The following is a 26,726-nucleotide window of genomic DNA, read 5'->3' on the forward strand; positions in this document are numbered from 1 at the left end:
AACTAATAGTGAAATACAAATGTCAGTGGTTGCAAACTGCTCATCCATTTAATTTGCTGGAAGTTAGTGTAGTCTAGTAGACCCCAAATTAAAATGTTTCAGTATTGCTTTGTTTCTTCATTAGTCTAATTCCCATTGACCTTATGTCAAGGCTAAAACAATTTAGAAGCACGGCTAGCATGGGAACACTTTTAATGACTATTGTCAGCATGGTTTTAAAGGAAATAGGTTGGCAAAACATATGTAGGTTCTTAAATCTATTAATAGTGTGAAATTTTATTTCTTTGTTTTGTTAAACCATTAACATAAGGCTTTGGGGGATGGATTGAATTTCTGAAATGCCAGAATGTCCATGGTGAATATCACTGTTATTTATTATTTGGGAGTTTGCTACCCAGGTGTATGCAGTGGGTATTTAGCAATGGATGGGGCCTCATTCTACATAGGCCGGCCTATCAAGAAACGGCATGACAAGAGAGTGGCTTTTAGGAGAGCGTTTGTAATAAAATTTGCAAACCTTATAAAGGGAAGTAAGAGTAAGGATCAGATTATCGTTCCTATGCCTGAAGGACATAGATAAGGGGAAAAATAGATTTGAATAAAAAGACAGGATCGGAGGACATTTTTACAAAGCAAATATCTGATAGGGGACTTGTGTGTAGAAGATATAAAAAAAACTCTGACACCTCAACTTTAAGAAGACATACAGATGGCCAACAGGCACGTGAAAAGACGCTCAGCGTCATTAGTCATTAGGAAATTGCAAATCAAGACTACAGTGAGATACAACGTCATACGCACTAAAATGGCTAAAATAAAAAAGACAATGACGTGTTGGTGAGGGTCTGGAGACGTTGGAACCCTCCTTTGTTACTGGTAGGAATTGAAAATGCTGCAAAAGCCCCTTTGGAAAGCAGTGTGGCATTTTTCTCAAAATGTTAAAACGCAGAGTTGCCGTTAGGTCTAGCAGTTCCATTCCTAGGTGTACAGCCAAGAGAACTGAAAACATAGCCTCACAAAAATCTGTCCACGAACATCCATAGCAGCATTATTTATAATAGCCAAAAAGCAGAATCAATCCAAAGGCCCATCACCTGATAAATGGATAACTAGAATGTGGTATATGTCATATGATGGAATATGATTTGGCGGTAAAAACGGATGTATTGGCATAGATCATGGATGAACCTTGAAAACACTATGCTAAGTGAAAGAAGTCTGACACACCAGACTACACGTGTGATTCTGTTTCTATGAAATATGTCCTGAATAGGCAGATCTATAGAGACAGAAAGTAGGTGCATGGTTGCCAGAGAGTAGGGGTCGGGGGCAGCGTGGGGAGTGGCTGCTAAGGGGTATGAGTTTCTTTCTGGGGGGATGAAGTATTCTGCCCTCAGACTGTGCTGATTATTGTACGACCCTATGAATACACTAAAACACATGGAATCGGGCACTTTATTTTATTTATTTATTTTTAAACATCTTTATTGGAGTATAATTGCTTTACAATGGTGTGTTAGTTTCTGCTTTATAACAAAGTGAATCAGGTATACGTATACATATGTCCCCACATCTCTTCCCTCTTGCGTCTCCCTCCCTCCCACCCTAATGGGGCACTTTAAATGGGTGAATTTTATGGTATGTGAATTGTATTTCAGTAAAGCTCTGGTAAAATTTGGAGATTTGAAGTGGAGAATATTGTTACTGTTACTCCGTTCATTTGACTCTTGGCAAAGTTCTACGTGTGCATTTGCTCACGTGAAAATACTTGGCGAAGTACCGTTAGCTTGATTATGAGCCTCGGTGATGGCACCTGTAGTCAGTGCCGTGGGTGCCTGAGCTAGGCTTTGTGTCTGGTGCTAAGGGACTTCCCTGCTGAACACGATACACAGCTCTTCTCAAGGAGCTGACAGTCAAGTATCGTGCTTTCTTTATAATCACTGCCAGCTATCTTATAGAGAAACAAATCAGTGCCATGCATGTTGTAAATTAAGATAATCTTTACAGAGAATAAGTGGTGTGTTTGTCAGGGTCGGGTGTTTGGAGGCTGGGGGTGAGGAGAGGAGGGGATGGAATTCCAGGGGAAGCAGTTGACAAGGACAGGTGTGCAGATGGCCACGTGTCCATGTGAGTGTGCTGCTTCCCGGCTCGAGCCTAGCCATTTGCTCCGTGGGGCCTGCGGGATGAAGTCCACACTCTTTCCTGAGTGTGGCCAGTGAAACTGGCCGCTCCGGAACTTCCATGCAGGGCCGCTTCTGTGGGGGGCAGTCTGATTGGAAACGGGCGGAGGGAGGGCTCACGGACTTGATTGGCGCCCGCCTGCATAGCAAACTAAGTTTTTACTCACAGTCATTGATTTGAGGGGGCCTTGGAGGCGCTAAAGCCTTTGTACGACCCAAGTCTAAGCTGTCCCCCTTACACCACTGTCTGTGGGGCTTTCTTTTCTCTGCCTTGTCCTCTCCTGTGCTTTCACCGGCCCTGTGCGCTCCAGCAGCTCAGGGGTGCCATGCTGTTTCCCACCACCCTGTGCCCACTGGCAAACTCCTACTCATCCTTCAACACCCAGCTGGAGTGCACTCGGATCCACTAAGCCTCTCCAAAGGCCTGTGACCTTGGCCAAGTTGCCAAGCCACTTTTTGCTTCCATTTTCTCTTCTGAAAGGTAAGACTAATAATAGAGCCTACTCCACAGGTAATTAGGAAGATGAAATGAAATTCGTGCACATAATGCTGTTGGGATACCTCTTGGCCCCAAGGAAATGCTCCTGAATGGTTACCCATCCTCCTGATTATTCATTTCAGGCAGAGGTGGGTGGCAGGCTCCCTCCTCTGCTTCCTGGGCACTAACATGCAAGTCTTTTACTAACAATAAATTACAGGGGAGAAGCTGTAAATTCCCTGAAAAGTCTGCAGTATGGCCACAGCTGTACAGATAAGGCTGTTCCCTGTGTTAAAGGGGTTGGATGGTGGGGTTCACAGTCACCTGTTTTAATAGTCACTCCAGGGAGTCTGTCTGAGGAAGGAGATTCGATTAAGTGACTTAAGGGCCCCTGAGAATGTAAGACCTTTCCTGCCCACAGGAGCTTCGTCTGCCCAGGTGCCTGGTGTGGGTAGAGGGAGCGGATGGGGTGAGCTGAGGGGGACTGTGGTGGAGCCAGAAATGGACCTGGTGTCCCTGCTCTTTCTCCACAGCCCATCGTGGCTCTAAACCAGCTCTGCTCCCACCCGAGGTCCTCGAGAAAGTCTGGGGGGCCCTTTGCCTCAACGCACTAAGGATCCTTCATTAAACTCCTGGGGAAACCAGACTTCCTGCTACGGCCAAGATCTCTCAGAATTAAGATTTATTTCAGGACACACCTCAGGGGCATAAGGAGAAACTGTTTAAATATAATTGTACACGGCTTTAGACGTGCCAGCTTCCTCAGCAGTCCTTGAACCTTGTTACATTTAAAACTTTCCATCTTTTCAAGTGCAGACCTGATGTACGTCACTTGATGTTTTGGAGTTACGTACGCCCCTGTACACGCAGGAGGAAAACATTTGAATTTGTGTTCGTTGTTGTGGTTCTACTGTGCGTAACCGATCCCAGGTATCTGGCCCTCGGGAGGCCACCTCGTGTCCCTCACAGCCGCCTGTCCTCGGGGCCCAGCCTCTTGCTGTTTGCGCACCTGAGCTCAGCTGCCCTTTGAAGTGGAGGGCAGGCCTTTCATCTGCCTTCGTTTTCACTTAACGACAGCCCAGCCTTTGATCCGCTCCATTTTCCTCTTTCTTTTGCTTCTTAATGAGTCACTTGGAGGTGAGGAGAGACCTGAAGTATGGGCCCCCAAAGGTCACAACTTTTTAAGCACAATGGTTGTTTGACCTTCATATCTTAAGCAAACATGCCCCAGGGAGTCCGCCCTCCTTGGCCTCCCATTGATAAAATTCGCTTACCGGGATAATGTAAACTTAAAAGGAGAGGTTGGGGTGGGGAGGGGAGCGAGAAGTAGAAGGAAAATGTCAACAGCACACGCCCCCAACATTTGAAGTTGTTTCATTTGGGGGACCTCCCCGCCTTCACACTGAGCAGCAAGTGGGCGTTTCGGGTTTTGGAAACACATTAAATTTCTGCCTGCCCGTGGAATATTTGTTTTCAGATGAACTTTTAGGACTTTTTAGATTAGTATCTAACAGTATCTTTTCTTGGAACTTGGTGAAGATACAACAAGTTCTCCTTGGTTGGATATAGTTTTTATCAGCATCTTGTAAGATTTCATAAGGAAATCAAAGATTTCCAACTAATATGAAAACCTAGGGGACAGAAGGCAGCTCTCACATTCCCATATTCTTTGGTTGTGCTGTACACCGTGGCTATGCATTTTTCTTAATATGAAAGAAAAATAGGTTTCGACATTAAATACTCTTTTGTATGTGTGAAATTAGCTGTGTGCCTCTCCAGTAAGTGTTTTAGTGCTGTTTCAAGCTGGCCAGTATACTTTGAGACTTCAGTTTCAATGGTCTCCTCGTTTGCAGTTGGGGAATGCAAACATCTTTTAATAATAGCTTATGCAAACTATAACTGTTGAAATAAGTTTGTACGTAAAAGGACTCCGAAGTATACTGGGTGCTGTGAAAAAACCAGCATAACTGTGGGTTGGCTTGGCATCCACTTAGTGACTGATGGCATGTGGTAACTTTTTTAGGATTGGTTTATTTTAACATAGGGTAAGTTCCATATGAGTCTGCTTTAAATGACCATTCCAAATTTTTCTTTTATGAATATGCATTATTATTTGAGGTATTTGATAGTTGTTCTTCACAACTCAGTTGTTACCCAGAAAATATCTATTGAATGAATGTCAATTAATCGTGGGTAATCGGAAGCTGTTAGCACAATCCCTGCCACTAAAACGCTGGACATCAACATTATTTTACTTCAAGGAAATTTGGTATGCTGATTTTTTTTTCCTCCAACAATAAAAATAGTCTTATTAGAATATTAAAAGTGTCCACTGACAGTGGATGTAGAAGGTTAATTAAACTTTGTTAGAGCAACCTGTGGAACTTAACATATGGAGTTATACTGCTAATTCAATCTTTATTTTCCCTCTTATGTGTTGATAAGTCAGAAAAAATGTAGCTCTCTGGCTTCTTCATTTTAGTTTCTCAACTTACGAAGAAGCAAAGATCAGCGAGTGTTGAGGGAATGATTAGGAAGAAGATGAGGGTGGCCTGTTTTGAAAGGATCAGGTGAAGGTACAGGCTGAAACACTGTCCAGTTCTCTGATCGTCCCTTAAAATGTCCCTTGGACTGGCCTCTTCTCCCCCCTCATGGGTATGAACATTGGTGCCCCGCCCCCGATGCATTGCTGCCCTGCCCCCTGGCTCAGGTGTGTCCATCCGAGCAACTCAGCATCATCAGACCACCCTTCTCTGAAGCTCTTCTTCCGCTGTGTGAGCACTCACAGAGGCTCTGTCCAGGTGTCTGCCATCAGGTCTGAACTCTGCCTGTGCTCAGAGCCCTTTATTATCTGACCCATCTATCTGTTTAGCCAGTTACTCTTAACCAACAGAAGAAACGAGCCCTTTGTTCCAGTTAGATTGATCTCACACACACATGACGACGCCTTTCCTGCTTTCTGCCTTTATGTGTGTAGCTGTCCCCACCTGGAATGCCCATTCCCACCATTTCCAAGTGTCCAAATCCTACCTCTTTTTGCAGTTCCACTCCTGACTAGATTATCAGAGCTAGAATTGATATCTTCCTCATCTAAAATGTTCATAGCTTCTCTGTTTTTCTTTTTACATGTAATGAGTTTATTTTTATCTTGAAATTAATATTTGAAAACTTTCTCCATTTTAATTCCTAATATGGTAATTATTGATAGAAATTATGTAAGCAAAAGTTCTTTGTGGTCCTCGGTAATTTTTTTTTTTTTTTTGGTAACAGCTTTATTGAGATATGATTCGTATACCATACAGTTCACCCACTTAAAGAGCATCTCTTTTGTTTTGGCATTTACGTTCTTCCTTATTATTTATCACCGTGACTTAACACTCCTACTGGAACTATGGTTCGTGAGGCAAAGACCAGACCTCAGACATTTTTGTGTTCCCCTTAGTGCTGGGCATAGTGCTACAAACATACCAGGCACTAAAATGCCTTTGAACGATCCACGTTTCCTCTTTTCTTCTGCCAGTTCTAAATTCCATACCTTCTTTAGGTGGGGACTAGATTCAGCAATTAGCAGCTAGCCTTTAAAATAAGGGCTGGTATGTCAATTTCCAGGGCCATTCGGCAGGGATGCTAGTTTCACTTAACTATCATTTGGGAATGAGGAGTATCTCAAGAATAGAACTTGGATGGCAGCTTTCAGAGCAAAGGATAATGCGCTAGGGTTTGCCCAGCGAACTTGCCAGGTGACGGGGAGACGGAAGAGTGTTCGCAGCCTGAGTGAACAGCGTGAGCGGTGTAGCCTGGGAGGAGTTCGTTTGACAGGAAAGAGAGGGGTGAGGCTAGAGGGTTGGGCTGTGGAGGTCTCCACCACCAGGTTGAGAACTCTTAGACTTTATTTCAGCGATCGAATCCATCAGAGTCTTTAAACTCTCATGGTGGAAGGCTGGGTGACCATGTTGAAGGACTTTCTGCCAAGGTATGTGGTGATATGAGAGGGATGATTGAGAGGGTGAAGTTAGTGCCAATAGCTTTTATTTGCCCGAACTGTACAAGCTCCTAACACAGCATTATGTTTATTGAATGCCTAGTGTATTTCAGGAAGTGCATAAGCCAGTCCCTGATCGTGTCAGGTGTTTTCTTATACTTTTCTTTCACTGTCTTTTATGTAAAAATGCTGCGTGTCCCATGTCAGACCGATTTGTAATCGGTGGGAGGGGGGCGCCATGTTTTATCCAGCTTAACTCTAGTCTCTTGCAGAACAAATAAAAAGTGCTTGATAATGAGCAAGAGATTGAGAGGGAGTGACAAGATGCTCACCCCCATATTACTATGAAAGGGAAAGATTACTTTTTCAGGATAGAGAAATTCTGTGGGCATCACTGTAACCAAGTACTCAAGTTTAGTGGCACCTGCATTGGGACACAGTGGCATCAGGTGCCTTTGATGTGATGCCACGTGCTGTGCACATCACCTCTCGTATTCTTGCCGAAAATGTTCACCTCAGATCGAATCATGAGGAAATGATCAGATCACCAAAAATTGTAGGGCAGTTAATTGGTCTGGATTATTTAAACACACCAATGTCACGGAAGAGGAAGAAAGATAGAAAAAGTTCCTTTAGGAAATTAAAGAGATGCAGCTATGCAGCTGCTTCCCACTAGCTATCTGTTTTGAATTTGGTAGTGTCAGTGCTACTCTCTCACTTTGTCCCAGCTTACCCTTCCCCCTCCCCGTGTCCTTAAGTCCATTCTCTACGTCTGCGTCTTTATTCCTGTCCTGCCCCTAGTTTCATCAGAACCATTTTTTTAAATTCCATATATATGCGTGTTAGCATATGCTGTTTGTTTTTCTCTTTCTGACTTACTTCACTCTGTATGACAGACTGTGGGTCCATCCACCTCACTACAAATAACTCAGTTTTGTTTCTTTTTATGGCTGAGTAATATTCCATTGTATATATCTGCCACATCTTCTTTATCCATTCATCTGTCGATGGACACTTAGGTTGCTTCCATGTCTTGGCTATTGTAAATAGAGCTGCAGTGAACATTGTGGTACACGTCTCTTTCTGAATTATGGCCTTCTCAGGGTATATGCCCAGTAGGGGGATTGCTCAATCATACAGTAGCATGCTTTGTGACCACCTAGAGGGGTGGGATAGGGAGGGTGGGAGGGAGGTGCAAGAGGGAGGGGATATGGTGGTATATGTATACATATAGCTGATTCACTTTGTTATGCAGCAGAAACTAACACGACATTGTAAAGCAATTATACCCCAGTAAAGGTGTTAAAAAAAAAAAAAGACACTGATGAAAGAAATTAAAGACGATACAAACAGATGGGGGATATACCATGTTCTTGGATTGGAAGAATCAGCATTGTGAAAATGACTGTACTGCCCAAAGCAATCTACAGATTCAATGCAATCCCTATCAAACTACCACTGGCATTTTTCACAGAACTAGAACAAAAAAATTCAGTTTGTATGGAAACACAAAAGACCCTGAAGAGCCAAAGCAATCTTGAGAAAGAAGAACGAGCTGGAGGAATCAGGCTCCCTGACTTCAGACTATACTACAAAGCTACAGTAATCAAGACAGTATGGTACTGGCACAAAAACAGGAATATAGATCAATGGAACAGGATAGAACACCCAGAGATAAACCCACGCACATATGGTCACCTTATCTTTGATAAAGGAGGCAAGAATATAGAATATACAATGGAGAAAAGACAGCCTCTTCAATAAGTGGTGCTGGGAAAACTGGACAGCTGCATGTAAAGGAATGACATTGGAACACTCACTAACACCATACACAAAAATAAACTCAAAATGGATTAAAGACCTAAATGTAAGGCCAGACACTATAAAACTCTTAGAGGAAAACATAGGCAGAACACTCTATGACATAAATCACAGCAAGGTCCTTTTTGACCCGCCTCCTAGAGAAATGGAAATAAAAACAAAAATAAACAAATGGGACCTAATGAAACTTAAAAGATTTGCCTAGCAAAGGCAACCATAAACAAGATGAAAAGACAACCCTCAGAATGGGAGAAAATATTTGCAAACGAAGCAGCGTGACAAAGGATTAATGTCTAGAATATATAAGCAACTCATTCAGCTCAATATGAAAAAAACAAACAACCCAATCCAAAAATGGGCAGAAGACCTAAATAGACATTTCTCCAAAGAAGACACACAGATGGCTAAGAAGCACATGCAAAGCTGCTCAACATCACTAATTATTAGAGAAATGCAAATCAAAAGTACAATGAGGTTATCACCTTACACCAGTCAGAATGGCCATCATCAAAAAATCTACAAACAATAAATGCTGGAGAGGGTGTGGAGAAATGGGAACCCTCTTGCACTGTTGGTGGGAATGTAAATTGATTCAGTCACTCTGGAGAACAGCATGGAGGTTCCGTAAAAAACTAAAAATAGAACTACCATATGACCCAGCAATCCCACTACTGGGCAAAAACCCTGAGAAAATCATACTTCAAAAAGAGACATGTACCGGGCTTCCCTGGTGGCGCAGTGGTTGAGAGTCCGCCTGCCGATGCAGGGGACACGGGCTCGTGCCCCGGTCCGGGAAGATCCCACATGCCGCGGAGCGGTTGGGCCCATGAGACATGGCCGCTGAGCCTGCGCGTCCCGAGCCTGTGCCCCGCGATGGGAGAGGCCACAACAGTGAGAGGCCCGTGTACTGCAAAAAAAAAAAAGAGACATGTACCACAGTGTTCATTGCAGCACTATTTACAGTAATCAGGACATGGAAGCAACCTAAGTGTCCATCAACAGATGAGTGGATATGGCACATATACACAATGGAATATTACTCAGCCATAAAAAAGAACGAAATTGAGTTATTTGTAGTGAGGTGGAAGGCCCTGGAGTCTGTCATACAGAGTGAAGTAAGTCAGAAAGAGAAAAAGAAATACCGTATGCTGACACATATATGTGGAATCTGAAAAAAAAAAAAAAAGGTTCTGATGAACCTAGGGGCAGGACAGGAATAAAGACGCAGACGTAGAGAATGGACTTAAGGACACGGGGAGGGGGAAGGGTAAGCTGGGACGAAGTGAGAGAGTGGCATGGACATACATACACTACCAAATGTAAAACAGATAGCTAGTGGGAAGCAGCTGCATAGCACAGGGAGGCCAGCTCCGTGCTTTGTGGGAGGGTTGGGATAGGGAGGGTGGAGGGAGACACAAGAGGGAGGGGATATGGGGATATATGTATACGTATAGCTGATCCACTTTGTTATGCAGCAGAAAGTAACACAACATTGTAAAGCAGTTGTACTCCAATAAAGATGTTTTTTAAAAATTCCACAAATGAAAAAGGAAGAAAATAAAGAGATGCAACAAGTCCATCGACCAGTATGTGATTGGATCCTGGATTCTCTCCACTACCTCCCCCCAGAAGAGATAGTTCAGTTGAGGAAATTTGAACCTGGATTGGGTATTAGGTAATGATGATATATGAACTTGAACTTGCTTGGGTGTGATGATGGTTCTGTGTCTGTGAAGGAGAGTGCCTTCACTAGTAGAAGACACTTGAAGTATCTGGGGTACGATATGATGCCTGCAAGGTACCTTAAAAATTATAGCAGTTATAGTTTAAAAGGTGCATGTGTGTAGACAGACGAGATGAATCAAGGGGAAGGGAATGGGATGCTCACTTAGTAAACTTTTCGGTAGCTTTAAAATTATTTAAGAATTGGAAAAAATAAACTTACGTACTTGGGCACTTGGCTGTTTGAGTGATAAGGCTGGCAGAACCCTGCTTTAACTGGCTCGTTTTACCAGTCTTCACGGTGATTAGGCCCTTGGATCACGTGTGTGCCTGCGTGCCCAGAGCTGCTTTCACTCTCAGTATTGTGGAGTCTTTGAACTTTGTGTCCTATTTTAATCCTTGGAAAAATCACTCTGGCTTCTGAAACCAGCTCAGTGAGCAGCAGTAAGTAATCCAGTGGGTTGCTGCCTCTCTGTGGGTTGGCGGAATGGCTTTCTGAGATGTCGGACTCAGGATGTTTGTCATGTCCCAGCGACCTGCCGGCCTCCACGCTGGAAGGGGTTTGGAGCTGATGTGAGATTCCGTGTTTGGGGTAGGTCGGCCCATCTGTGGCCTTCAGGAGTTCATATGCCAGTTTATGTATGAATTCTGAGTTGGTTCCTGGGAGCCTCATCTTTTTCCTCCAGGTCTGGACTAGAATTTATTGCAGAGAACAAGACTGCCTGTCTGTCTCGTGAGAGACAGCAGCAAACATGATGGTACGGCTCAGAAATCTGTAGTTTGGGAGCTGGAGCCGGGCAGACTCCAGCCGGTGGTATCAGAAGAGGTGCTCTTGGGCGGCTGGCCGCCTTGAGATGGCATGTTGAAAGTGGAGATGACTGAATTGGTCAGGAGGAATTCTAGTGGGGGGAAAGGCGTCTGGAAACAAGCAAACGAGGGGAGGCTGTGGGGGGCGGGGAGGGGCGCTAGAGCACCTGGCACTGTGCCAAGTGTCCAGTTTAACCCTTAAGATAGATCTGGGCCTCTGTGTGGGTTCACGTGGTCCTTTTCACACACGTGGAAACAGTCACAGGCAGTCAGGTAGCTGCCCCAAGATCCCCCACTGGCTCTTGGTGAAGCAGGTGTGGAAGGTCTCTGACCTGTGCTCCTGGCGCTGTGTCTGATTTTCGACTAGTTGGTGGAAACCGTGCATGTGCTAACCTCTCGTGAACAGTGGGAGCGACCCTGGAGTAGTTCCTTTGCCCCCATCATTTCATCCTCTGGGTTGGAGTCGTATCAAAGGATGGAATTGAACAGATGGTATAGTAACAGATGGCCCGTGCAGGGCTGGGAACTTCCTGTGCGTTTTCACTGGTTCTCACAAAAGAAGCTCTCAAGGTAGATGAAGAAATAGAGGCTCGAGAGAGATGAAGGGACTTTGCCAAGATCACACCTTTGATCCCAAAGCCCACCACGTCTCTCTGCACTGGGCCAGCGTGGTCGGGGACACAGAAGCGAGTCACGGGGCCGCACTCTGACCACACGCAGGTGGGACAAAGAGGATGGGACCCAGGCAAGCTCGAGAGTAGCCAGGGTGTGAGAAGTCCATTCTAGAGGGTCAGTGTGATGGGACGTCAGAGGAAGGAACGTTTCGTTTTCCAGTGTCTCCTTCCACTCCCGAAACTCTCTTTTTCCTCCTTCAGTGGTCAGTGACTGATTCTTAGGTTCAGCACTCCCAGGGCCTCTGGCCCCGGTCATACCCTCTAGAATTCCCTTAAATTTAAGAATGTTTTGACAGTGCTGATACTAGCCTGTTACCTTAGATGTTTAACCTGTTGCATGCCAAAGGGCTGGAAGAGGGAGTTGCTTAGGGTATTTTTACCCACTTATATAATACATTGAAGAGGTGGTACCTTCCCCAGGTGGCTCTCCTGTTGAAGAGGTTAGGACAGCCTCTTTCTTGCTTCACGTCATTCAGCGATTCCTTCTGTAAGCTCTACTCGAAAGAAAGTCGAGTCCCCAGCAGAGTGCCTGATTCCAATACCACCTGCAGACACTTTGCTTTCATAATTCTCCTCTTTTTTTATTGACAGAAACATGTTACAAAAGTAGATTTGCTAGTAAACAGTGAAGAATTTCTGGCGGGCTTAGAGAGTCTTTTCCATTAAGGAGGGTTCTGTGCACTTGGCATCCAAGGTACTTGAACTGCTCTTATCTCCTTGGGGTTCACGGGTCATGTGTCAGTGCTGGGGCCTCAGACAGGGACATGTGAGGGCGTGTGACTCACTGTACTGATGTTCTAATATCCAGGCAGACACCATACAGTAAAAGCAGGGCTTGTACTTTCAGACTCAGCTTCTCTGATTTACTCTGAACCCTCTGCAGCTCCCGTCAGAGCCACAGTCTGGGGTTCGAGGGCCAAGAACAGACGCCGGTGTGGTTACTAGGTCTGGCTCAGGAAACCAAGGATGCGAACGGGTGTTCAATCCTATTAAATCCCAGTTATGATTTATGAAGCCAAAACCCAACCTAACGCTGAGATCTGTGGCTCTTCAGCCTGATTTTCTCACTGTTTGGTACCTGAAATTTTCTTCAAGCCGAGATGATATATATGTGGTATATATGTATAGATGATATAGATAGTAAGATTAATCTGAGTTCTCTTACTTTGTGATAATTTCACCCAGGTTAGTATTACATAATCTGTGAAGGTACAGTTCAGGTATAAAGTGAACTCAGTAAGGGAAATGAGATTGCACGGATTTTTTTTTTTAAACCCTGAGCACAACACAGTTATTTTAAATGATGCAGAACTTGCTAATTCAATGAATAACAACATATGGATGCGAATATAGCAATTTTTAATTTACTTTATTTTCAGTTAGTGCTTTTTGATACAGATTAACCTTTCTCTTCACCTTATTAAAACATCTTATTGTGTATTTAGAATGTATATTGGGAATTATAGACATCTTACCATTTCTTGGGGATTGTCTTTTTACCCTTTCTCCTCTTGCCCCTGGAGAATTCCAGGTGTTTAAAACCATTAGGAACTGTCTACACTGTCCACCCCTGGCGCACCGGCAGCTTCGGCACTGTCTGGGAGCAGCCTGGGTGAGACCCCCGCCTGGTCTCCTCGACCCTCCCCTTCACCTGTGCTTTCCAGAGAGAGCCCTGGTCTCTCCTGTGCGTTTGTTCTCGCTGAGACACAGCCTGAGTCTCTCTGCACTTCTCCTGGTACGGAGCCAGGGCTCCCCTTGCTCTCTGTGCCAGCCCACGGGTCTCGTCCCCTCCTGGGCAGGTTCTAATCTGGAAGTGGCCTCCAGGCGTTAAATTGCTTCCGTTTCTCCACTTATATGAGGTGCCTAGAATAGTCAAATTCATAGAGTCGGAAAGCACATTGGTAGATGCCTGGGGCCGGGGGTTGGGGGCGGGGGAAGGGGGAGTTAGTGTTTAATGGGGACAGAGTTTCAGTTTAGGAAGGTGAACAATTCAGGAGATGGATGACGGTGAGAGCTGTACAACAATGTGAATGCACTTAGTGCCACTGAACTCTACAGTTAAATAAGGTTCAAATAGCATGTTTTATATTATGTGACTTTTACCACAATAAGAAAAACTTAAAAAAAAAAATTGCTTCCATCTCGACCAGTCCCACTAGATCAGGTCAGTCAGGATAGACCAAGCGGTGGAAGCTGTTAGGTCCCAAAGTGAAGAGCTTTATCCTTTGTGTCAGACCCAGGTTTCAGCCCTGTCCCTGCCTTCCCTGCTTCCTCCCTTTCTTCCCTCCTATGTTAGTTAGCTGGGGCTGTGGGATCATAGTACCCCAGACTGGGGGCTCACACAGCAGGCATCTATTCTCACAGTTTTGGAGGCTGGACTTCGAAAGATCAAGGTGTCGGCAGGGTTGGTTTCTCCTGAGGCCCCTCCTCTTGGCTCGTAGATGTCCATCTTCATGTTTCCATGGTCTTTCCTCTGTGTGTGTACTTGTCTGTGTCCTAATCTCCTCTTATAAGGACACTGGTCCTATTGGATTGGGGCCCACCCATAGGACCCTATCTCTACATACAGTCACATTCTGAGTACTGGGGTTAGGATTGCAACATATGAATTTGGGGGGCACAGTTCAGCGCATGAGTCCCCCTTCGCGCCCTCACCCTGCATGCCTCCTCTTCCTCTCCCTTCCCTTCCACTCTCTTTCCTACTTCCTCCCTTCAAGTGTCTTCTTCCCACTCCTTTTCCTTAACCTGTAACCTGTAAACATCCTGCACAGCTAGAAGGATATGAAAGCTAGGAAAGCAAAATGCCAGGTGTCTCCTTCCAGCCCTTCTATCAATCAGTCTTGTGACTTGAGCTATTCACCCATTGTTATTATTTTTTTTAATATTTATTTAGTTTGCTGCGTCGGGTCTTAGTTGTGGCACGCCGGGTCTTAGTTGCCCCACGGCACGTGGGATCTTAGTTCCCCGACCAGGGGTCAAGTTGGCATCCTCTGCATTGCAAGATGGATTCTTACCCACTGGACCACCAGGGAAGTCCCTTCACCCATTCTTGAAACACGACTCTCCTTGGCTGCAGGATGGGAGTTATTCTTCCTCTCTTCCCTTACAGGACTATAGTCAGGGAAACCCAGAATACCAGCTCGGATTTTTAAATGCTTTTAAAATAAAATATGCTGATATAAGATAGAAGAAAGCTCTGACAAAGTGTAATGTCTACAAGATTATCTGGAGTACTTGAAATTCTGATTAAAACAGTGTGCGTTTTAACTCCGCAAGTTTTACTGTGGTGTTGTTATCCTTAATTGTATTAGTAGCAGTCAGTCATACAGGTTGTGGTTGTTTTTGTTTTTTTTCTCTCTTAACAATCTCATTGTTGCTCTAAAGAAAAGGTGAGAGCTGCTGAAACCAAGCTCAGTTTGGGGGTCTGGCCTAGCCTCCCCTGAGCCCCCTGACCCTGGCTGACTGGACAAGAGTGACCTTTAGCTGAGGTTTGGCCTCCAGATGTACGATCGGGCTGCGGGTTTAGAGCCGTGAGTCTAGGGTGACAGTGGGGAGGGCACTTGGTGGGGCACCCCGAGCGGAGGTGGGCGGGGGCTCCGTCACTGAGCCATGAAATCCTTGCGCCGCTTGCAGACGCTACGTCACATCTTTTATCTCTGCTGGCTCTCCTGGGTTTCATCGTATTGCCTAACAGCCTTCCTTTTTAGAGAAAAGAAAAAAGTCAAGAATAGCCACAAGTTGGACTGTTTGAAAGAGGCTGACTTCTCTGTCTTCTCCCCAGCTGCTGGTCCGTGAGACAAAGAAGTATTCTTTGAAAGAAAATGAATAGGCCCCGGCTGCCGGGGCTTGGGAGATGGGAGATGGGTTGTGAAATGTAGAGTGCGTTTGTTTTATCAGGTGCTCCCCTGCCAGCAGGGTGATGTCAGTCTGTCGCCGTGGGCTGTGGTCACACAGGAGACCGATCCCACTGCTGGCAGCTGGCTTGGGGGACTGAGCCGTAGTTTTACTTCTTTGGTTTACGTTCAGAAACAATAAAAGGGGTGAGGAGGAGAGTAGAACGTAAAATCTTGGACACAGCAGAGATTTAAATTGTGGCAGAAAGCTCTCCGTTGGGCAAGGCATGGAGATTTTTGTGAAAAATCCTTAGAAGTTATAGCAAGAGACCCCTTAGTATAGCTGTCCCTTCCCCTTTCCCATAAACACAGACATTGTCATTTCAACCTTGTGCTGTCTAACCTCCATAAAACGACAATAAATGCCCTTATTTTGATTCATTTCCCCCGAGTCATGCCCACCTTAAGTGCAGCCACAAATCCCCGTCTGGCCTTTGGCCCACAGAGCTGATGGAGGCGTTGTGACGGGGGTTGAGCCCAGTTCTGACACCGCCCCTGCTTTGTCCCGGGACCCGTCCGTCCCTCTGAAACCCGATCAGTTGTCTCCGCTCCATGGTGAAGGTCTTAGTCTCTGCCATTCAGCTCAGTAAAAGTCAAGTCTGCGCTTTGTGGACCACATTGCCTTTATCTCAGGCTTCAGTTGACTAAGGACAACTTTCTCGTAGCACTGGAATAAGTAAATGAAGCCGGGACACTGGGACTGAGAAGGGTGCTTGGTTCTTAACTAAATCTCCTTCAACTATGAGGTGAGCTTTGAGTCAGGAGTTCTTAGTTGAACCAGCTTTTGCTCCCACCATGTCAAGGGCGTCCTGTAAAAGTTGACTATTTCTCTATCAACCACCTTTGGAAGATGTACCTTATGGGCAACGTAGATTTGAGAGCCAAAGGCAGGCCTTCAAGATGAGCTAATGGAACCACTGAATTTTACAAATGAAGAAATCAGGGCTGAAGAGACAGGTGCTGTTTTGAAGGCCCTCCAGTCAGGTTCTGTATTGGGTCCAGTCTAAGATGAATCACTGTGTCATGTCCGCCAAAGAAAAACAGTCCTATCAAAATATGCCACTTGATGATAGACAAACTTCAGTTTTAGCTGTATTATAATGTAGGGAATAAGGGGTCTTAGAAGCTTTTAAATATGGCAAGAATGGGATTCTGAAACTAGGCTGCAGATTCCTGTGGGTCTCATCCCTCTGCCTTGGTCTCTCTTCTCCCACTCCATTTCTGACGTTGACAGCAGGATTTTCCTTCTGCTATTTCAGCAGAATCATTCTATAGCACATCATAAAGCTAAGTGGTTTTCTTTTTTCTTTCTCTCTGTTAAACTTTTTAAAATTGAAATTAATATATGCTGATTCTTGTGAAATCTTGGGCCCAAATCCTTGCTCATCTTCAAAATTGGGAGAAACATTTAAGGAATATATATATATATATATTTTTTTTTTTTTTTTTGCGGTACGCGGGCTTCTCACTGTTGTGGCCTCTCCTGTTGCGGAGCACAGGCTCCGGACGCACAGGCTCAGCGACCATGGCTCACGGGCCCAGCCGCTCCGCGGCACGTGGGATCTTCTCGGACCGGGGCACGAACCCGTGTCCCCTGCATCGGCAGGCAGACTCTCAACCACTGCGCCACCAGGGAAGCCCTTTAAGGAATATTTTTGATCCATATACTAGAACTGCTACCATGACTAAAAACAGCAATTAAGTAAATTTTTTGTATCCATTAGGCATTGTTCTGCAGCATCACATACCTGGATAGGATTATCTTCTGTTGAAAAGGCCAGATACATTTTAAAAGTTGAGCTGCTTTAGTTATAATTGTAACTTAAAAAAAAACCGTTAAATTGACAGTTGTAGCTAAGCCAACTCGAGAAACTTAAAATACTGGGTTCCTCAGCTCAAACTCCCTCCTCTTGTTTGTTCTTGACAAAGAAAGATCATTTCTCCCTTTTCAATTACCAAACCATTGTGAGATTTAGAATACACATGAGCACAAAAGAAAGAAGTCTTTTATACACCAAGATAAGTTCCTTTTGGTGTGTATTTTTTTCCCTTCCCTGCTTGTGGTCAGGGTCTGTATAAGTTTCATCATTTGTTTTTCTGACAGCGCTTTGCACAGCCTTCGGCATGTAATAGACACTCAAACACAATCTGATTAAAAGCTGAGCTGGAGCTTAATAGGACTCTGATGAATCCAAGTGTCTACATAACCTCAAGCACTTCTGCTTTGATTTGTTTTAACTTGATAAATATTTAGAAAATTATCTGACTGACAGAGAGATATCGCTGTAATAACAAAAGGTTTATTTTTATTTCAGGGAAAATTAATGGATGCTTGTTCTTATTTAACAGTTAATTGTGGAAAAGCCTGAGAGAGAAAAGGATCTCGTAATACTGGGATCTTCTTTCATCTACTTATAAATACAGCTTTATTGAAATATAATTCACGTTACCGTACAATTCACCCATTTAAAGTATACAATTCAGTGGATTTTAGTGTCTTCACAGAGCTATGCACCCTTCACCACAATACATTTTAGAACATTTTCTTATCACCCGCAAGAGAAACCCTGCCCTCAGTAGCAGCCGTGTCCCAGCCCTCACTTCCCCCAGCCCCCAGCAGCCGCTAATCTACTTTCTGTCTCTATGCATTTGCCTTTCCTGGACGTTCCATAGAATGGAAGCTGACGGCATGTGGGCTTTTGTGTTGGCTTCTTTCACTCAGCGTACTGTATTCTAGGTTCATCCGTGTCGTAGCGTGAACCAGTACTTCATTCCTTCTTGTAGCTGAATAACATTCCATCGTATGGCTATACCACATTTTTTATATCTGTTCGTTGTTGATGGATATTCGGGTTTTGGGCTATAATGAATAATGCTGCTGTGAACCTTCATGTATAAGTTTTGTGTGAGTATATGTTTTCATTTCTTTTGGATATATACCTGGGAGAGTAGTTGCTGGGTCTGTGTTTAACCATTTGAGGAACTGCCCCAAGTGGTTTTCCCCAGCACCTGCACATTTCACCTTTGCTCCAGGAAGACACGAGGGTTCTAACCTCTTCACATCCTCGTCAACACTTGTCCTCTGTCTTTTCATCCTAGCCCTCCTAGTGGCTGCGAGGTGGTGTCTCATTGTGGTTCTGTTTTGTGTTTCCCTGACGTCTAGCGATGTTGAAGATCTTCCCTTGTGCTTCTTGGCGGTTCTCTTCTTTGGAGAAAGTTCTTGTGAGATACTTTCCTATTTTTAAATCGGGTTATCTTTCTCTTGTTGAGTTGTAAGCGTTCTTTATATAAATATATCCTTAAATAGATCTTTAAAAATTCCTTATTCTACGTTATCTTTGATCTTTAACATACCTCAAAACTCTATAACCTGGGCACCCCTTGCCTCATTTACTCATTGTCAGTGTATACTAACCATCTGCTGCATGGAATATATTGTGCTCTGTGTTCTAAGGATAGAAAATGAATAAAATGTCCCTTGCTTCAAGGGGCACAGAACAGAGTGGGAAGGGAAGGGCCATAGTGATCAATTTCTGTGGGTATTCAGGAAAAGAGATGACTTTCAGATTGAGGAATCAAGGAAGGCAACCTGATGGAGGTAGCATTTTAAAAGTGGCCTTTGCAGGATGTGTAGGATTCAACACAAGAAGATTAGGGGAAGAACCTGAGTAAAGATCTTTAGTTCTCTGTGGAATGGTGACTAGTCTAGTTTAAACTTTAGGGCTGAAAATTTCAGAGCTTAGTAAGAGGAATACTAGGAACACAGATGAGAAGCATAGCTGGGACCAGGTGTTGACTTTGAGTGCTGAAGCAGTGTGGATAGTGTTTTATCAGTGACTGGCAAGCTCCTGGCTCTTTGGGTAAGGATGGGGTGATGTTCTCACAACGGAGCCTTGGAAGGCTGTGTCTACAGAAGGTGTAGGATGAATTGGGGGTGGCGTGATTGAAGGCAGCGCTGCTGTGTTTCTCTCTTGGAAACTGGCACATGCATTAGAAGACAAGAAGGAACTCCTGGGAAAATTATTTAATCTTGTGTTTTCCAAATTTATTTGACCGTGGATTCACTTTTTTTTTACATATAAGATCTGAGGTACGTACTTTGGGTTTTGATGTCTTAGTTCAGTATTTCACAAGTAATAATTTCATAGTAAATGTTGGTTGGTTGGTTGGTTACTTAATTGATTACAGGATTGTGGACCGTAGAATTGGGTCTGAAGGAATATGAGATATTAGCTAGTCTGTCCCCTGGTTGGATGGAGGCCCAGAGGGGGGAAGTACGTGCCCATATTTGCCTGTTTCTAAATAAAGGGAGGGTATCCCACACGTGCCTTGACTCCCAGATGAAATGTACTCCTCGGGCTTCCATGTTGCTACAGTGGATAAGAATCTGCCCGCCAGTGCAGGGGACACAGGTTCGATCCCTGGTCCGGGAAGATCCCACATGCCGCAGAGCAACTAAGCCTGTGCGCCACAACTACTGAGCCTGCACTCTAGAGCCCGCGAGCCACAGCTACTGAAGCCCGCGTGCCTAGAGCCCGTGCTCCGCGACAAGAGAAACCGCCGCAGTGAGAAGCCCGCGAACCGCAACAAAGAGTAGCCCCCGCTCTGCGCAACTAGAGAAAGCCCACGTGCAGCAACAAAGACTCAGTGCGGCCAAAAATAAATTAAAATAGAGTTTTACTAAAATAATTTTAACCTTGTTTTGCTACGTACACACTGACACCAGCAAATCCTGCTCTACGATACCTGGCGTTGGGCCAGGGCCCTCTCCAGAGATGAATGAAGGCTGAAGGCGTGTAACTGAGCAGACCTGCCTGCCCTTCTAACTGTGGCTCTTTTCCTCCTGCCCCTGGTTTCTTTGTGCTGAGCCGTGTGTGGGGCTTGCACGGTGTTTAGGAGGAGGTGTTAGCCTGATAGGCAGAGGGCATGGTTCTTGCTATAGTTAACCTGTTCACATGTGACCCTGAGTAGGTGAGTCCATCTGTCACACGAGGGAACCCAGCACTAACGGCATGCATGTCCCCGTCATCTCTGGAGGAGCCCCCCTCCCCCCAGGACCACCTGTGGTTCCTTCGTGGGTCCTTCACCTGCCAGGTTCCCGATCTCCAGTGTTTTCGAAGGATTCCTGTGGACTTTCTCTGCCAGCCACCAGCAATTCAGTCTTAAGATGAGCAGTGCCTCCATTTGATGGACTTAAATGCAAACAAGCCCAAGAACTTGTACGAGGATGGAAACTGCGGAGTGAAGCAGGAATGTTATCGTCACCCCAAGAGTTTTGCTCTTCACGTAACAGTGATTTCTTGCGTAATGAGTGACTCTTCCTTTTTTGGGGTGATTCGACTTCGTTGATACGGTGGCGATTTTCCATGGCAACTGGCATTGCCACACATCTGGCATCTGATGAAATGGCTCCCAAAGCCCGGGGGTCCTCACAGAGTACTCCTCATCCCACTTACGCTGCCAGGGACGTGGAGAGACGCTGGGTGGAGGGTGCGCTGGCGCTGTGCCTTGCGGATGAGGCTTGATTGGCAGTGGTTGGGTTTCTCAGGGTATCACCAGGGCTCCTCCAGAAGTTAACCGGGTTACTGATGCTCTGTGGAGAAGGAGAGAATGAGAAGGAGGGGCAGCTTTCGAAAGGATATTTTCTAATTTATTAAGGTACAGATATTAGCACTGCTGTTTGTTTGTTTGTTTAAACCAAAAATGACTTAATACGAAGTAGAGGTCAACCAAAATCCTGCTGAGTTTCTGAGTGTAGCAGGCCAGCGTAGGGCTTGTGTTTTAGGTATTTCATTTAAAATGGAAAGTTCCAGTTTGCTTTGGGGCCAGAATCCTTAAAAGAAATCCTGACTAGAGGTGTATTATGGGTGACTGTATATTTGCTAGTTTATATCTTGCTGACTAAATTGGCAAAATTTTTATTTTTCCTGGTAAACATTAAGAAGGCATTTTCCCCTCCTTTCCCTAACAAAATCGCATTTGTCATATGTGTGTGAAGCAAACGGCTGTTAAAACTGTCCACGCATTCTGTGACGATACGAAAATTAGTGGTGGCAAACAAAGATTTCCTTTCTTAGGTACCACAGGCCTCAGATGAAGTCGACTTTATCCTAATGTGACTCTCAAATGGTGACCAAGTGGAAACAAAATTGGTCAGGCCTTCGAGGCCAATATGAAAAGCACAACAAACAGGTTATTATTTGTGAAAATTTTAGGTACTCAGCCCCCCATGACTTAGAAAGCTTGATGTTTTCTCTTAAAGTAACTATTACTCTTGCTTATAAATTTTAGAAAGTATATAACCATTCTTGTAATGAAAGGTTATGCTTATTTTAATTCATAACAAGGCACAAAGTTATCTCTTTGCATGAAGCCTTTCTGAAACGGGAATGAAAGACAGCAAGATGTCGAATCAGATCAAAATGTGAATTCTGATCGTGAGTGTCTGACTTTGAAAATATTTTGAGAACAGCACATGTGCATTAAGCTGGTGACAGATTATCCACAGAAACTTAGTGCTGATAATAATCATATTTTTTTTTTTTTTTTTTTTTTTTTTGCGGTACGCGGGCCTCTCACCGTTGTGGCCTCTCCCGCCGCGGAGCACAGGCTCCGGATGCGCAGGCTCAGCGGCCATGGCTCACGCGCCCAGCCGCTCCGCGGCACGTGGGATCTTCCCGGACCGGGGCACGAACCCGCGTCCCCTGCATCGGCAGGCGGACTCTCAGCCACTGCGCCACCAGGGAAGCCCAATAATAATCATATTTTTAACATGCCATCTTTAGTGTACCGTAAGAAAAAAATAAGTATTTCCCATTAAACAACGTATTTTTGTTTGTTTTAACGTTGGGGGGCAAACATGTGAACTATTAACCCATAAATTTTCCTCATTCTTAAAAAAGGTAACATACCAAAGACGTAATAAAAGTGTAACAAGCAGGAAAGGTGAGTTTAGTTGTTTCATGAACCCACGGTTAGGCCGTCATGCTCTTCCAGGTTTGTAGGTGAATACCCGAAAATCAAAAGACCTCTGTTGTCTTCAGTTAACTTTTGAGATGGTTTATGGTTGATACGCCCTCTGTCCCCAGTTACTTTATTGCAACTTTTTATTTTAAAGCCCTAAAAAGTTACCGAAGAAATGCTAGGTATGTGACGTGTTGGATGTGTTAGCTCTGGTGGTAACGTTTTGCAATGTATAAGTGTATCAAATCAACACGTTGTTCACCTTAAACCGACACAATGATATATGTCAGTGATATCTCAATAACGCTGGGGCAGAAAAGAGCGACTGTGCTGGGAAACCATGTTTATGTGGAAGGGCTCGCGCTTGGAGGCTCCCCGGGGCCCGGGCGCGTTTTGAGAATGGCAGCCCATCCCGTTGCCAGAAACTTTACCCCGGGAGTCGTTTTGCGAGGGGCCGGGGTGGGGGCGTGTCTCCTGCTTGGTGACACGTGTGTCTCTCTCTCTCTGCTCAGGTGAAGCTGCTCTCAGGGGGGAGCCCCGGCTGCAGACCCTGCCCGTGGCCTCGGCCCTCACTAGTCACCGCACGGGGCCCCCGCCCATCAGTCCCAGCAAGAGGAAGTTCACCGTGGAGCCCGGCGACGACGAGCTGGACTGTGAAAGTGACCATGCTTCCAAGATGAGTCGCATCTTCGCCCCCCACCTGTAAGTGCCCCCCCTGAAGCGGGTCCTGGGCCACGGTTCTCTTGCCACTCTGTGCCGCTGACTCGGAAGGGGAGAGATGCCCACTACTCCCCTGCCAGGAGCGGGCACTAAACCGGTGTTAATAGCTCCAGGAGAGGTGACCTCTCATCTCCTTCCGACGCATGTGTGCAGCCATTCGAGTGTGTTCCCCAGAGGAGCTACCTTTCCCTAGAGCGGCTTGGGGACGTTGTCTGGAAGCCTTGGCTTCTCTTGCCTGGTCACTGCCAGCTGCTTGCGCAGGGGGCCGGTCCCCACCGAGTGTCCTTAGGGGCCGGGGCAGTGGCCGAAGGGGCGAGCGCCGGGCCACCGCTGTGAAATGCTGGCTCAGGAGCCCCAGTTGTGCACCCTGAGAGCTAGGTGTGCAGCCGCAGCTGTGTGTCCCACGGTGGGGAGGGCGCTTTTCGTGCTGGGGACGCGCGCGGGGCTGCCCCGCGCGGCTGAGGGAGCTTCCTCCCGCGCGCAGAGGAGCGGTGCCCGGGCGGCGGCCCTGCCCCTCCGTCCCCGCCCGCGCCTGCGGCCTCCGCGCGCGTTGCTTCAACTCCCTGCGCCTCAGTGTCCCCCTTTGCTGAGACGAAAGTTCTGTGACCCGATGCGGCGTCACCACGTTTGTATTTGGAAACCGGCGCGCTGTATCTGGGCTCCCTCGTTGTGTTTCTCACACGCACGCCTCGCGGAGGGAGCGGATGCTTCTTCGGAGGTCTGGCGGCCTCGGGGACCCCCCAGGCAGCTGCGCGGGGAGGCTGGCCTGGCGGTTGGGAGGCCGGTGGGTAGTCTGGGGTCTTGGCAGAGGGCGGAGGCCGCCCTGACGGCTGGAAGTAGCGCGCTGTCTGTCTGGGTAAAAGGCGCTGCTCCTTTCTCCTCCGCACACGTGACTTAATGTGTAGTGATTACTCAGGATGCTCGGCCATCCCCAGTCCTTCCGAGGATGCTGCCATTCCTGGCAGGAACGTGGACCTCATATTCCAGGCTCCTCACTGGAGGCGGGGACCTAGCACGGTTCGAGGGGGCCGAACGCGCCAGCAGCCCTCGGCATTGCCGGCATTCCAGCGCGCTGGCCTGTGTGTGTAGTCATAAGACATACTGACAGCGGTATTTCTCTATCCTCAGTAAATCACTGTAGTGTTAGTCAGAGGCTGAGCCTGCAGTCTGGAGCCCTGGAATTTGCTACGATGAGGAATCCAGCAACAAGGCTCTGCAAAACAATGACCTCTCGCAAAGAGGGAGAGGCTCATAATTTAGACCCTGGGCGTCCAACTGTTTGGAGTTCATTCTTATGTTACTAGGAATCTCTTCCTCTCTCCAAACCCAAATAAGAGACATTTGGTCCTTTTTTTTTTTTTTCTTTTTCTCTTTTTTTTTTTTTAAACGAAGAAAGGGGGAGGTGGCTCTGAGATAGTAGGTTTTGTGATCAAGCTTGCCTTAGTTTAAATCCCAATTCTGCCACTCACCATCTTTGTGGCCTTGGACAATCACTTAATTTATCTGGGCCCGATATCCTTCTCTGTAAAATGGCAATGCTGACAGTTCATGTATAGACCTATTGTGAGCAGTAGAGTGAAAATATGCGAGGAGTTGGGCCCAGTACAATACTCAGTTGATGACAGTTACTGCTTTTATTATTAATGAATCCATTATTCAGATACTGGTAATGATAGGGAATAAGAGCACTGTTACAGTGAATGTAATGTGGGAACGTCGTAGCGTCGGGGTTAACATCCCAGCTTCCTTATCTTTCAGCGGGAGTCATAGTGGGTCCTTCCTCAAAGGATGATGGTGAGCGCTTAGTGCAGTGCCTGGCAGATGACAAGCAGAGCTTTCGTCGTTATTAGTATCATTAGAACGTCGAAGCATTTAGAGAATGATTTTGTAACTCCTTGGGTGGTTACAAATGTGACCTCGATGCACAGATCTGTGATGACACTGTAAATGATTGAAAGTGTAAGTAATAGAACTGCAGAGTTCACTTGCAGCTCACAATGGATGTCATCATGCACAGGTTTAGAAAACCAGAAACGGCAGCGCCCCCTGGGCCAACTCCCTGGACTCAGAGAGGAAAGGTGGGCAGTGTCACTTGTTCGCCGCAGGTTAATTCCTCATCTCAGTAACGTTACTGATGTTTCCACGTGTGTTTTCTAAGCGCTGCATGACCAGTTTCACAGGCACGTTTAAAAGATGCTGCATCTCTTACTTCTTCATGGGTTAGGGTACTTAAGTGCATTGTCTGATCTGATGAAATGTTTCCTATTTGCACGATAGTGTGTCCCCTCCTTTTTATTTAAGATATCCAAGAAACTTCCTGTACTGAGTTACAGATTCCTATGAAGAGGGTCTCAGAGATGCATGCTTTGGCTGCATTTCACTATAACCATCATACTGAGATATTTTCCAGTAGAGAGATGGAGAGGTTGAGCCAGGGTAGGGAGCTACAGAGTATGACCAACTTTCATTTGATTTGGTTCGGGGAGGAGGGGGAGAGGGAAGAGGTTTGCCTAGTGATTTCTCCAGAACTTGGAAACTGAGGATTCCTCGGTCATTTGAACTCTTTATTTTCTTACTGAAAGGGTGACCCTGAGCAGTTTTTTTGTTTTGTTCCCTAAGTGTTAAGAACATGAATGTCTTATTTGGGAGTTGAAAAGTACTCTTATCTGCCGTAGAAATAAAGTAGATCAAGGTATGAGGCAAGGGGTAGAGTGGGGTTCGTCTTGTGGAAATGTCAGTGAGTAATTTTTTCTAGGACCTTGGTATTCAAGTGTGATCTGGTGAGGAAGAGCTCTCCTTTCCCCCTGTCTGTCATCCATATGGACTCAGGGATTCCTGTTTTGTTTGGTGAGTTGAGCTGTCCCTGATGTGGCAGATAAGAGTCCCTTCAACTGACTCATATGTCCTTCTTTTTTTTTTTTTTTTTTTTTTTTTTTTTTGTGGTACACGGGCCTCTCACTGTCGCGGCCTCTCCCGTTGCGGAACACAGGCTCCGGACACAAAGGCTCAGCGGCCATGGCTCACGGGCCCAGCTGCTCCGCGGCATGTGGGATCTTCCTGGACCGGGGCACGAACCCGCGTCCCCTGCATCGGCAGGCGGACTCTCAACCACTGCGCCACCTGGGAAGCCCTTATGTGTCCTTCTTACATGCCTTTCCCCCCCCCACCCCTTTTTTGAGCACTTTCTTATTGCCTGGCAGACCAGATGTTCCTCTTGTAACTTACCTGCTTCAGCCATGGAGTCGGCCGTTTCTCCTGGGGACCCTAATTCCTTTCAGTGGGGAGTAGTATTTAGAAGCCAAGATCTGGGTGCTCAGTGTAACTGTGGTGTCATTGTCTCTAGACTTGAGTTGTCTAATACAGTAGACACAGTTGCATGTGGCAGATCACACTTAACATTAAATAAAGTTTAAAAAATCAGTTCCTCAGTTGCAGTAGCCACATTTCCAGCTCAGTAGCCACATGTGGCTAGTGGCTAGCACATTG

At 45.8% G+C, this 26,726-nt stretch overlaps 1 protein-coding gene across 14 annotated transcripts in view; it reads left to right on the top strand.

Annotated features, from left to right (window-relative positions):
* Positions 1 to 26,726, top strand: part of VGLL4 (vestigial like family member 4) — a 270,472-nt gene that overhangs the window by 208,068 nt on the left and 35,678 nt on the right. For all 14 annotated transcript variants that reach the window (XM_049715550.1, XM_049715545.1, XM_049715547.1 and 11 more), the window contains one exon: positions 23,033 to 23,222. In XM_049715550.1, the coding sequence (XP_049571507.1) occupies positions 23,033 to 23,222 (190 nt within the window). The remainder of the gene's footprint in view (positions 1 to 23,032; positions 23,223 to 26,726) is intronic.

Source organism: Orcinus orca, chromosome 10 (genome assembly GCF_937001465.1).
Source record: "Orcinus orca chromosome 10, mOrcOrc1.1, whole genome shotgun sequence".
Classification (NCBI taxonomy): domain Eukaryota; kingdom Metazoa; phylum Chordata; class Mammalia; order Artiodactyla; family Delphinidae; genus Orcinus; species Orcinus orca.